General features: G+C 57.5%; 1 protein-coding gene across 6 annotated transcripts; it reads right to left on the reverse strand.

Moving 5' to 3' along the window:
• Positions 1–771: 771 nt before the first annotated feature.
• On the reverse strand, positions 772–10,974 carry IFFO1 (intermediate filament family orphan 1). 6 transcript variants are annotated; one of them, XM_061454106.1, is made up of 10 exons: positions 10,144–10,972; positions 5,164–5,224; positions 4,982–5,077; positions 4,596–4,736; positions 4,088–4,150; positions 3,500–3,684; positions 2,906–3,026; positions 2,127–2,219; positions 1,809–1,939; positions 772–1,185 (listed from the first exon to the last, which is right to left on the reverse strand). In XM_061454106.1, the coding sequence occupies exons 1-10, from the start codon at positions 10,839–10,841 to the stop codon at positions 1,083–1,085; spliced, it is 1,692 nt and encodes a 563-aa protein (XP_061310090.1). In that variant the 5' UTR covers positions 10,842–10,972; the 3' UTR covers positions 772–1,082. The 6 variants fall into 6 exon arrangements, with proteins under 6 accessions (XP_061310090.1, XP_061310087.1, XP_061310086.1 ...); XM_061454103.1 differs by lacking the exon at positions 4,088–4,150 and having other exon boundaries at positions 2,918–3,026; positions 4,587–4,736; positions 10,144–10,974; XM_061454102.1 differs by lacking the exon at positions 4,088–4,150 and having other exon boundaries at positions 10,144–10,971.
• Positions 10,975–12,136: the final 1,162 nt, after the last annotated feature.

The raw sequence follows: 12,136 nt of genomic DNA on the forward strand, positions 1-12,136 counted from the left end.
GCAAATGCCAGAAGAGAAGGTGGGACAGGGGAAACCCCACTGTGGTTACACAGAATTTGGATGTGGGGTTGAGGGCAAGCAAGATGCTCTGGGACTGATACCCTGATGTGGCAGAGGAGACCAAGTGCTGGGAGAGGAAGGTCCGCAAGTTGTGAGACACATTTGGCTTCATTTTCAATCCCACAGCCCCAGCATCAATGATGATACTGGTTAAGAATAAGGCACCCAATGCAGCACCAGTGCTACACATGGCCCATCAAGAGCCAGTGGCTCCCAGAACAGGGATCTTGCCCCATCTAGCACACCCAAAGGCCAGGAACGCCCCATGGGAGGCCCCCACTGACGTGGGCTTGGGGGTCCAGTGGAGGACAACCCCAACCTCAAGCCACGCAGCACAAGGAAAGCCCACACCCAGCCAAGCTGTAGAAAAGGAAACTGTCCCATTTAATGACCCCTTGTCCCTGTAACACAGACATGAGCGCACCGCCAACGTGCGGCAAAGCAAAGTGCACCATGAGCGGGGCTCAGCCCCTGCCCTGGAGGAGGCAGGGGGGGATTGGGGTGCTCGGCTTGGCACGGGGACCAGCCAGGCACGGGGCCAGCAGCAAGGACAGAGAGCATCCCAGGCTCGGTCCAGTTGGCACCAGTGTCAGGTCCAGTTTGCAGGAAGATACGGCTCTTGTTTGGCTCCATGTGGTGCAGGGAGGGCAGGGGGCAGGACAAAGCGTACCAGGACGGAGGTGGGTCTGGAGGAACCTGGGAACAGGTCCTGGCGAATGCCACCGTGGCAGGTTTGGAGCCTCCCTGCCCAAACCGTGGTTTAACCATAGCAGGGAAAGGGAACAGAGAAGGGGCTGGAGGCTGAGCAGCTCCAACAAGGGCTCTCAGGTGTATCTAGCTATTCCCATTTGCGAGATATCTGGTGGCAAGGGGGTGCGGGATCTGCCAAGCTCCCCAAAACGGGAGTGAGCCTGGGCGACAGACGTTTACCAGCAGCTCCATGGCCCTGACAGTCTCTCTCAGGCATGGCTCAGGCACCCCTGTACCAGGAAGGGTGTCCAACAGAGCGGGTCCTCCCCTCATTATCTGATGGAAGCGTCACTGGGAGGGTCACGGTCGGACTCCTCGCTCTCCTCATTCGGGGCTGACTCACTGTTGGAGGCTGGGGTGAAGGCAGGAGACTTTCTGTGGAGAAGAGTAAAGGGCAACAGTCACAGCACTGACCAGAGGGAGGAAAAGGACCCAGTTCGCTGTGAGCAAGGGGCACCAGAGCAAGGAGAGAAGCTTTAGTGTCTCTTTCACTCCTGTGGGGCATGTGTGAGAATCCTTAGAGGCTGGTGAGGGTGTCCCAGAGGACACCATCAGTGAGGTCCAGAGCATGAAGCAGAGCTGGTGCTGGAGGGGTCTGCCCAGAGGAGGACCCTACCAAGGCATGTGAGAATAGGGGTCAGTGAGAGCCCACCACAGAGAGCCCCTGCCTGGAGCCACCCTGGCTCCACATGCCTGTGGGGACTTTTATGATGTCCCTGCACAACAGCAGCTCCTCTCACCAGCTGGGTGCGATAGAGATGAGATGGCTTCAGCTGTCAAAACTGACTCCTGTGCACAACCCACCTTCTGCAGCGGTGGCACCAAGACCTGTGTGGAGGCTGGTCACCAGGAAGCCAACAGCCCCTGGGAACGGCGCTCTCTCTGTGCCACACCAGGGCAGGGCACAAGTATTACCCTATGGAGCTCCCACTCACCACCACCCTGGCCTCAGTCCTTCCCCAGAGCACGGGTATCCCGGCCCTCCCGCTGAAGCTCACCGGTCCCCAGACTGGGTGATGAGCCGCCGGCAAGTCTCCATCTGCACGTCCAAGCCTCGCTTCATGCTGCACATCTCCATGTACTCATGCAGGTGGCGGTTCATGTCGTTCTTGGCTGTGGCCAGCTCCAGCTGCACAAGGGAAATGGTTCAGAGATAAGCCCAAGGCACAGTGTGGTGCAGGGCAGGGGGCATGGCCAGACCCAAAGCTGCTGCCCCCCGTCACGAACCACCAGCTCCAGCATGGTGTCTCCCTCCCTGGACATTCACTCCACTCCATCCCCCTCTGTGCCATGCCATCCCCACTTCCTCCTCCTACCTCTATTTGGTCAATGGTTTCCTGGTACTCCTTCTCACGGCTCTTGAACAGCGACTCCGTGTCCTTGATCACCTTTTCCAGGCTGTCATCTTGCTGTTGGAGGGAGGAGATGGCATGTTTAGAGCCACGGAAACATCCAACATGAGGAACCAAGGCAAGAGAGAGAGATATCAGAGAAAGAACTGGGAAAACATAAGCAGTGTAGTATAAATGAGGCACAAGCCAGTTCTGCCAACATGGGGTAGGGAGACCCAGGACTTGCCACGCAGGGCAGTCAGCATGTCAGATCAGAACAAGCCCAGCCACTGCCCAGCAGCTTTGGAGAGCACAGACCACCCCCAAGAGCCACACATCCCATAGAGAGTGCTGAAGGCCGAAGATGTGAAATGGTGAGGAATTTGGCCAGACATTGAGGCCTCTGTTTGGGCAGAGCTGCTGCACAGCAGGCAGTGGGCTGAAGAGCCCACCAGAGAGCAGCCCAGCCAGAGGAGGTTTTCTCTACTGGGAGGGCTGTGGCTCTCCTCACATGTGGGCCATGCCCTCAGCATGTCTTTCATGCTACGTATCCCCAGTCTGTCTAACAAGGAGACCTTCACACGGATGCAGTAACGTATTCACGTGGAGAAGATGGGATGTAGAGAGGAAGCATCTGTACAGGCCTGCAAGGGATGGAGGCTCTGAAGTCTGGTCTTTGAGGGAGCATCTTCCCAGGCTCAGGAAGGACCGAGTCTCCCAACCCAAGGCTGATTCACACTGAGGGGACCTGACACCACTGTTACCTCCCCCTGCACCTCTGCGGCTGCAATGGCGTATCCGGAGAAGTCCTCCCAGAGGAGCAGCGTTTCTTCTGTCTCCTCCCACGTGAGGCTGTCACAGTCATCCTCAAAGTCATATTCCCTCCTGGGGGCAAGGGAACAGCGTATCAGCATGCAGCAGCAAAACCCCAGCAGGCAGAAGGCTGCATCAGTGCTGAAAGCCTCGTCCCCACTAACAGGCAGGGCTGCAGCCCTTGGAGGTCTGGTCAGGGTGAGCTTGAGTGTGCCCAAACCCAACAGTGGAATGGGAAAGGGCTGGTCAGAAGCCCTGGAAAATTCAGGCAGGGACTCCCAAAAGTTGGGAAGGGGGCAAGAGGAAGGGGGCTGGACCAGCTTCCACCCACAGCACGGGTGGGCTCAGGTCTCCTAGGTGGTTAGTCCCACTGTGCTGCAGAGCATAGGGTATATGCACCCTGCAGCAGCATTTCCCATCTCACCCTCCCCTGTGAGAGGAGCAGCAGCCCTCCTTGACCCCCCCCATTCCAGGCAGCAGGGGGGAGCCTGGTGCTGGAGCCTAGCTCTGCGCCGGTGGCAGAGGTGCGGAAGAGCCGCACTCACAGCTGGTTCAGCATCCTCTGCATTTCCTCATTGATACTCATGGCTGTGGTCTCGTCCTCCTCTTCCTCTTCAGGTTTTCGGGAGGCATCGCTCTCCGACAGTGAGGTGTCTTCGTCGCTGACCTGCTTGCGCTCCCGCTTCCGCCCCACCGAGGCTGGGACCTTAACGGGAGACAAGTGCAGAGACTACAGAAACGAGGCCGGGTCCGAGGTCGGGAGCAGGCAGTCAGGAGGAGATGGAGGGGAAAGGAATGGCGGAGGGACAGAAAGGCAGGGAAAGAGAGAAAGAAAGAGAGAAAGGAAGAAAGGAAGGAAGAAAAGCAAGAGAGAAAGAGAGAGATGGGCTCATTATGACCAGGTTAAAGATGGTGCAATGGATAAAACATGGTTTTAGCATTTCCTAAAATTAAAACTAAGCAACTAAAGATGGGATCTATGAATCTGATGAGAAAATAACAATGTGGCTTTATTGCAGAAAAACTCAAATCACCCACCAGCCCCATACAGAAACAGGGAAACACAGTGACAGAAACAGGAAAAAAGACAAGAGTCTGAAGAAGGTGACATATGTCAGTATTTACAGTCCGACCTTATTTACACAAAGTTTAAAATTTGTACACTTTCCCAACTGAATGGAACTAACCAATTGCTTCTGTAAGGACAAAGAGAGCGAGACAGAAAGGCAGCGACATCCAGAAAGAGACAAGAGACAGAGACAGAGAAGAGAGACAGAGAGAAGATGACGGAGAGGGGAAGGGGAAGGAGAGAGATGGAGTTAGAGACAGACACTCAAGCAACTCATCTCCCTCCTGCAGCTGCTCCCCTACCACTGCGGGATCCCCGGGCCCAGAGCAACAGGTCAGCAAGAGGTTGAGGGGACTCTCGGTGCCCAAAGCAACATTTGGAGCTTTCCACCTCCTCTCTGTGCCCTTTCACCAGGTCCTCCGAAGAGAGACAGAGAGCAAGGGACTGCAAGGAGCAAGGGTGACCAAGCGTCTCCCCTAGCAGGGGGCTGGTGTTGTCTCTTCTACCTCCTTCAGGAACTCTCCTCCCCAGAGCCAGTGGCTGAGCCTGGGGCAGCAGCAGACGCTTCTCACCTGAAACATCTTGATCATGTCCTCACAGTTTCGCTGCTGTGCCACGTCGCACAGCTTGGCAGTGATGTCAATGCGCCGGCAGATGTCCATGTCCACCTTCATGGCCTTCTCCTGGATCTTGGTGTCCAGCTCCGTGATGTTCTGAACCCACAGCACCGCGGGAAGGAGACAAAGGAGGAGCATTAGGCAAGGCAAACAGCAACCTCCACATTATCCCCTGTGTTGCAGCACTCCATCTGCATCCCCACTTTGTTCGCTGCACCCTGGACCAACCCTGCCAGAATACCATTGTGCTGGACATGTCCCACCAAGGAACTGCTTTTCTCTGCAGCCCCACTACTTGGGTAAGAGACTGCTGCTGGGTCGGAGAGGGGTTAGGGACTCACATTGCTCATCAGTCCCTTGAAGACAACAAGCTCTGCCTTGAGCTGCTCCACCTTCATGGCCAGCTCTTCCTGGCAGGCTTCAGCTTCCTGGGCTTCCTGCGCCGGAAAAAGGGAGATGTACAAATCAGTGTTGGCACAGGGCAGCTGGGGTGCAGGGGAAGGAGGGGGACAGCGATGCTCACCTCCTGCAGCTCAGTCACCCGGTCCTGAAGCTGGACACGCACCGTGTACTCCTCTTCCCATCTAGGGAGACATACACGCTGGTCAAATCCCACCAGCCTTGCCAAAGAGAGAGGAGGGAGCGGCAGCTGCTCACCCCAAAGCTATCCAAGAGGGGGTGATGATGGGAAGGAGAACGTGCCCAGGAATGCATCACTGCCTGTTTGCAGAAGACGGCAGCTGCCAAGCCCATCAGCCCCCCTCTTGGCCACAAACCCTGCCCCACCAGCTCTCCCCTGTCCCTGCTGGGGGCTGGCCAATGGCTGCCTGCTCCGCAATGGGGGGAGCTGGGGACACCAACCACAGGCTGCATGCAGCAGCTGCTCTGCATGCCCTGCCGCTCTGGGGCTGGCCCATGGCCCAGCACATCCCCACCAGCCTCTCTATCTCTGCTCTAAGCCCCTCAGCTTTGGGTCATATTAGGTTCAGCTCTGACACTCAATAACAGGATTGCAGATATAGCAGAGTTGCCCCCATTTCCATCATATCTGGGACCACATTTGCATGGCTGCAGTGCTGCAGTTCAGGCTGTTCAGAAGTACAAACCCCAACCTAACACCAAGCCATGCTGCAGCATGATGTGCACCAAAACGAAGGGCTGCTCTTCTGCCTGTACCAATGCAGAAGGCTGCCCTGCGCCAGGCCATACTATCCAGAACAGGGTACAAGTCCCCTTGACTGTACTGCTGCATAACAGGTTGGATTAAAGAACACTGTTCCATCCTACAAGGGAGCAGGATGGACTGTCCCAGTTTGTGCCAGGTTGGCCGGCGGGCACTGGATTAGGCTCTGCAGCTCTGCAAAAGACTGAGCTTCAAGGTGCCCGGCCTTGCTATATACATCACCTAGCAATTATTGTATTTCAACTGTGTGAGATCATCATTTTGGCCTATGCTGCGGTGTTGGCCCAGTCCATCATCTTCTGGGAGGCCACTAGGCTGTACTGCTCTTTGCTAAATGACTCTCTCATAGAGCAGACAACACTGACGTGTGCGCTGCAATGTGACACAGGGCAGGGCTGCTGCATTCTCACCCGGCTCCCTGCTCTTCTGGGAAAGCCAGGCTTCTCCAATAAAGTGGGATTTCTCTGGGAAAGCCACCACGACTGGGCCCTGCCTTGTGCTGTGATCTCCAGGTTCTATTTCATGCCTGCAAGCACCAACACAGGCACCGTGACCCTGCACAAGGATGTGAAATATCTCTCCTCTAGCTTACTCACACCAAGTCTGAAAAATAAATCCTAAGGTCTAGGAGACCAGACAGTGCATGAAAAGCCTTCCCACTTGTTATGTCTCGGGGTATCCCACAGCTGATGATGTGGGAGAATCCCAGCTTCTGAATTTCTAAGCTGTTAAGGCTGGCAACCCTGCTCCTAACTCAAAGACAAAGCATGCAGTCCTCTTGTTGGTGTTGGCTCCACACCGCAGCTATAAAAGGGGAGTCAAAGGGGCTCCCATCCCTTTGGGGGAAAAGGAGATGAAGAGAGAGGGAAGGAGAAAGATAAAACCTAGAACTGCCCTTATATGGGAACTGTTCAAACAACGCCTCAGTCCGCAGGGAGAAAAACGTCTTCCATCGTAAGAAATAATTTTTACCATCTTTCCCAGCGTGGCACTTCCTCCCTTTTTTGGTCCCCGCCTCCCTCCGGGTCTCTGTATAGCCCGCACTGACTGGGGAAGTAAAGCACAGCTACTAATCCTTGGAAGAATTCATTTCACACAAGCACGGATCAGATAAACACCGATTTAAAGGCGGGAAGCAGCAGCGATTCACCCCGCCAGTGCTGAATCTGCACGTCCACCCGTTCCAAACATCTCTCCTGCTCACCTCCTGCCTGGCTCCTTCTTCCCTGGCTCCCTCCTGCAATGCACCACTCCTAATAATAACCTGCCTGCAGCACTGCACTCACTGTGCTGCCCAGTGCTGCCAGGTCGCTGCCGGCTGGAAGCAAGAAGCGACCCACACAACCCCACGGCCACCAGCCCACGCATCCTTCCTGAACTGCTGCGAGACAGCAACAACCTGCCTGAAGGCTGACACACTGGGAGAAGGCAGAGAGTGAGAGCAGGAGGGTCCCAGCAGCAGGCATACCCGACCATCTTCTTGCCAGCTACAGGGCAGGCCTCCTAAAGCAGGGGATGTGACAAGATGCAGTGCTGTCCATACAGCCGCTACCCATTCCCCCAGGTGTGTCCTCTCAAGAAGTTCACTTAAACCTTAAACCCCCATTTGCTGCAAAAGGCATTGGGGCGCCTCACTGCCGGTGCCGCGGGGCAAGCTTGAAGCTTGAATGCTTGAAGCTTGAATTTGGGGCTTGAAGCTGAACTTGAACCTAAAGTTTCCCCCTCTGGCCATGTCTGGACTATGTTTGAGCTTCATCTTAATGGTGAATGCCCTGCAGCTTGGTGCACCTCCACGGAGGGTAAATACATCAACGAGACCTTCTTGCAGCCTCTCAATATGTAAAGAAGGCTTATCAGAAAGATGGAGACTTTTTACCAGGGCCTGTAGTGACAGGAGAAGGGGCAATGGTTTTAAACTGAAACGGTAGATTTAGATGTGGCATAAATAAGGAATTTTTTATGATGAGGGTGGCGAGACACTGAAGCAGGTTGCCCCATTACATACTGTGAATGCCCCATTATAGGAAGTGTTCAAGGTCAGGGCTTTGAGCAACCTGATCTAGAGAAACCCCATGGCAGGGGGCTGGATTAGATGTTCTTCAAAGGTCCCTTCCAACCCAAACCATCCTGTGACTTACGCACTGTGCCATAACACTACTCGCCCCACACCTCCAGCATGCCCTTGTAGCATCCAAGATAGAAACTACTTGAGAATACAGATGTAGCAGACAGCACAAACCTGATGAGACTTTCAGATCCCCAGTGCTTGGCAGGTCTATATGACACTCACAGGCACCATTTGCCCCTCTGCAAGCCATCCAGGCGCAGTCCGCTCCTCCCAAGTACGGCTCCTGTGAGCCTCTCTCCTGCTGCTGCATCTCTTCTTGTCCCACCCTGTTGCCCCTGCACCTCTCCTGGATCCCAGACTGGAATCCCATCCCTGCATATGCAACAAGAAGCTCCTCTGTGGCACCGCTCTGAGTGCTGTGGGGTGCACGGTGGCAACACTGCCCTGAAGCGCAAGCTCAAGCACCCAAGCCATAGGTCCACGAAACGGGAAGTCTTGTGTTAACACGGCCTCTTCCCTCTGCTCCCAGGCAGGTGGAAAAGGGATAACACCAGCCACTCCGTCCCAGGTCAGAGCCAGTCATGGCGGGGAAGTGTCTGCTCCCCGGTGTCAGCCCTCAGCATGGGGAAGCGTGTGGAAATGGGATCCTCCTGTTCCATTCCCCTGTTTGGGACCTGGCTGAACCCATCAGAAAGTTCCCGGTGCTGGAAAGGGTCTGGGGGTGGGGTCTGCTTTTCCCCAGCTCCTGGTAACACAGTCCAAAAATAGATCCTACCAACAACATTGGCCCGCAGCAGCTTGTGGTGCACCACTGCCTGCCCCAGCATCCCTGCTCTCTCCATCACCCCCCTGCAGCCTTCCCAAAGCCCACTTGACAGAGTGGGACAACTCCAAAAAGCTCCCCTCTCTCTCAGAGCAGCACCAACAAAACACAACTTGGTCTCCTCCAGCTTTAAGTCTTGAGCCCTCCGGGCCAAAAGGCTGGCTCAAGCTTTCTGCTATTCAATCTGAGAACACAAGGCAAGAAGAGCTGCCCGCCCCTGAAGAGGGAGCCTGACCCCTGGCTTAATGATAAAAGGCCTTAGGTACACGCAGCAATTGGTAGGAAAGAAGAGATACCAACTCTTCCTTTCCATGTGCCTTGCTCAGTGCCTTTGGAGAGTCTGACAGTCAAGTCTACTCAGCCAAAGCCTTATAAAGCCACAGACAAGATGTCATCATGGATCCCTGGCCTTGATCTTGGCATCAGAGCCCATGGCTGCGAAGCACAGGTCAGCAGCATGGTTCCTGCAGGTAGAGCACACCACTCCTTTGGGTACATAATCGGTTACTTTCAACTTGCTTCTAAAGCATCCTAAGGTGACTTCTCTTCTGAAAAAGCAGTCACTTGGGTAGTCGCCAGCAATGGTCTCACTCTGTCCCGCACCCTGACCCAGCGACGCCAGCCCCTGCCTGATCTCATTCTACGTGTGGATCTGGAAGCAGCTTTGGAAACTGGGTTGAAACAGAAGTGATGCGAGAGTGGCGGCTGCCCGGCACGGGAAAGAAGAACCGGCCAAGAGATTAGCTTTGCATTCTGCTTCACCCTTCTCCGAGGCACGTGCCAAGCCGCAGCTATTCTGGGTCAGGAGGAAAGCCCCTGAGGAGTGGGGTGCTCCCACACCGCTCATTGCTGCTGAGGCACTGCCCTGGAGAGTACTAGAGGCAGGAAGGGCCTGGGGGAGCCACCCTGCTGAGGGGCTTCTTGGCACCTTCCTATGTACCCCAAGGCTTCTCCCCAGCAGCCTTTTCCAACCCAAACCCGCTCGCTGCTGCACATTCACCTTCCTCACCTACTTTCCAGCTGCTCCTCCTTCACTAGTGTTTCCAGACCCCCTTCCCTTTAAAACACCAGCTCCTGGAGTCACGGTATTTCTTCCCTGCTTGGAAAGGCATTTCTAGTCCCTCGTGCCGGGCTGGTAAGATGGAAAAAGGCTCAGCGACCATCCCGACAGAGTTCATACACCAGGAGGAAAGCGAGGAGACCCGGGCATAGATACGTGTTTTCAGGGCTGTGTGTTTTTGCCATAGGACCCTACCTCTCACAGCCTGGAGCCTGCGCTCCCGGGAAGCCAGACCAGGGCTGACTCTCCCCCTCGCCTGCTTCTCCCACACCGGCGCCCGCCGGGTAGCGCCCCGCAGCCTTCCCGGCGATAGTTTCGGTCCCTCGGGGGCTGCAGCTCGGGCCCCTCGCTCCCGCTGCCCCTTCTCACCTGCGCTTGTACTCGTCGCGCTCCCTCTTCACCTTGGCCAGCACGTTGTAGAGCGCCCGGATCTCAGGGGTGATGGTGTCGATCTGCACGCCCACCCCGTCCGGGTGGACCCAGGAGACCCCCGGCCCTTGCACCAGGGTGGTCTCCGGCCCCGGGCCTAGCCGCCGGGCTTGCGAGAAGGACCAGATGGTGCCGGGCATGAAGCGGGAGGCGGTCGGGAAGGGGGATGGCTGGGCGGGCGCGCCGGGGCGGCAGCCGGGGGACCCCAGCGCCCGGGCCGGCCCCAGCCCCAGCCCGAGCCCCAGCCCCAGGGAGCGGATGGGGCCGATAAAGCCGGTCTGCACCGCCTGGTCGCGGCGCGGGGGTCCGCGGCCCCGGCTCCCGCCGCCCTCCTCCAGCGCCTGCTGCAGCTGCTTCTCCAGCTGCCGGTTGCGCCGCTCCAGCTCATGGACCTTGGCCAGGAAGCATCGGAACCGCAGGTTCAGCGTCTTCAGGACGCTGATGTTGGAGCCCAAGTCGTTGCGGAGGGCCATGGCGGCGGGCGGCGCGGGAAAGGGAGCGGCGGGTGGCGGGGCTGCTAGCTCTCCCCCGAGGGGCTCGGCGGGGCGGCCGGCGGGCGACGGCGGCAGCTCGGGGCCCGGCAGCCCCTGCTGCTCCTGCGGCAGAAGGAAGAGGTTGGGGCCCAAGAGCGGGTTCATGGCGGCGGCGGGACGGGGAGCGGGTCGCGGGGGGGGGGGGAGCCGAAGCCGCCGGCGCCAATCAGGGCCCCGCCGGGGGGGCGGGATGCGCCGGGGGCTGCGCCCGGGCGGCCCGGGCGGCGGGGGTGCGGCTTCCGCTGCGGCGGGGATGCGGCGGGGCCGGAGAGACGCTCCCCCGCCCGGCCCCGCGCCCCGCCGCCCGGCCCCGGGCGGAGCGAGCAGAGGAGGGGACAAGGCGAAAACCTCCCTTTCCTCGCCCGGCCCGGCCCGGCCCCCGCCCCTTCTCGCCCGGGGACCGGGGGGGAAGGAGCGTCCGTTCCGGCCGGTTTCGGGGCTGCCCAGGCAAAGGGATGGGGCACGGGCGGGCAGCGCGGCCGGGTCCAGCGGGACTCCGGCGTGCGCGGCCCGCGAGCAGCGAGACTGGGGGGGGTCCTTCTGCAGCACCACAAGCTGAAGTCCCGCCGGGCACCGTTTCCCATCATCAACCAACCCAGCACCAACCCAGTGTGCCTGTGCTGCTGCTTTTTTGTTTAATTTATTAGTAGTAATACTTGCATAGCTTTCATGCTCTCCCCGGTGCTGCCCCCCTTAAAAAGGACATTACTTTCCATATGCACCTCCGAACCCCCCCCCCCGTTGTCCTCACTCGAGCCTCCCTCCAAAGGCAGCCGTGCCCCTGCTCCATCAGCAGTCGCCTACGGAGAGCTGACACCGGACAATGGCGAGCCGGAGGGCAGAGGAGGATGTGTGGAGGCAGTCAGCCTCTCAAATATCATGCTTGGCTTGCGGCTGGCTTTCTCCTTTGTTGTTCACAAAGCAGCCTCGGGTCTTGTTTCTTGCCCCATGTTTTAGGTCTACAGTCTTTCCCCCCTGGCCCTGATCTCAACCCCAGGTCAATGTTGCAAGAAGCACTGGCATGGTCCCTCACCTCGCTGGGCTGAGACTGCACACATCAACACTTAGGGATGTGGACACCTGTGTTACCTCGCCGCCTGCGTGCTCATGACCCATTCCCCCAGGACATTCACTGCGCAGCTGAGCATGGCATTTGCACAAAGCAGCCTCTAAGATCCCAGCTGAGCCGACAGCAAAGAGTAAGCAAGCAACGGGTTTGAATTAAAGGAGATGCCCTACATTGAACTCTGTGACAGAATGTGGGCAGGCTCCAGTGGGCTGCTGCAGCCCTTCCCTTGGCTCAGTCCACGCTTCCAGAAACATCCTGGACTCACTGATGGTAACCAGCTTTGCTGGTCTTGACTGGGAGTCTGCCTATTGCGTTTTCTCTGCTGCCTCTC

This window comes from Pezoporus flaviventris, unplaced genomic scaffold (genome assembly GCF_033815535.1).
Source record: "Pezoporus flaviventris isolate CSIRO_AGI_PZ_B2104156 unplaced genomic scaffold, CSIRO_AGI_Pfla_v1 ptg000015l, whole genome shotgun sequence".
Taxonomy (NCBI): domain Eukaryota; kingdom Metazoa; phylum Chordata; class Aves; order Psittaciformes; family Psittacidae; genus Pezoporus; species Pezoporus flaviventris.

Excerpts from the sequence above, each read along its gene's own strand:
- IFFO1 (XM_061454106.1), bottom strand. The coding sequence starts at position 10,841 with ATGAACCCGCTCTTGGGCCCCAACCTCTTCCTTCTGCCGCAGGAGCAG. Across the intron at positions 3,027-3,499 it reads CAGAGGATGCTGAACCAGCT|GAGGGAATATGACTTTGAGG; the intron begins GTGAGTGCGGCT and ends CCTTGCCCCCAG. Across the intron at positions 2,220-2,905 it reads CCGCAGAGGTGCAGGGGGAG|CAAGATGACAGCCTGGAAAA; the intron begins GTAACAGTGGTG and ends TCCCTCCAACAG.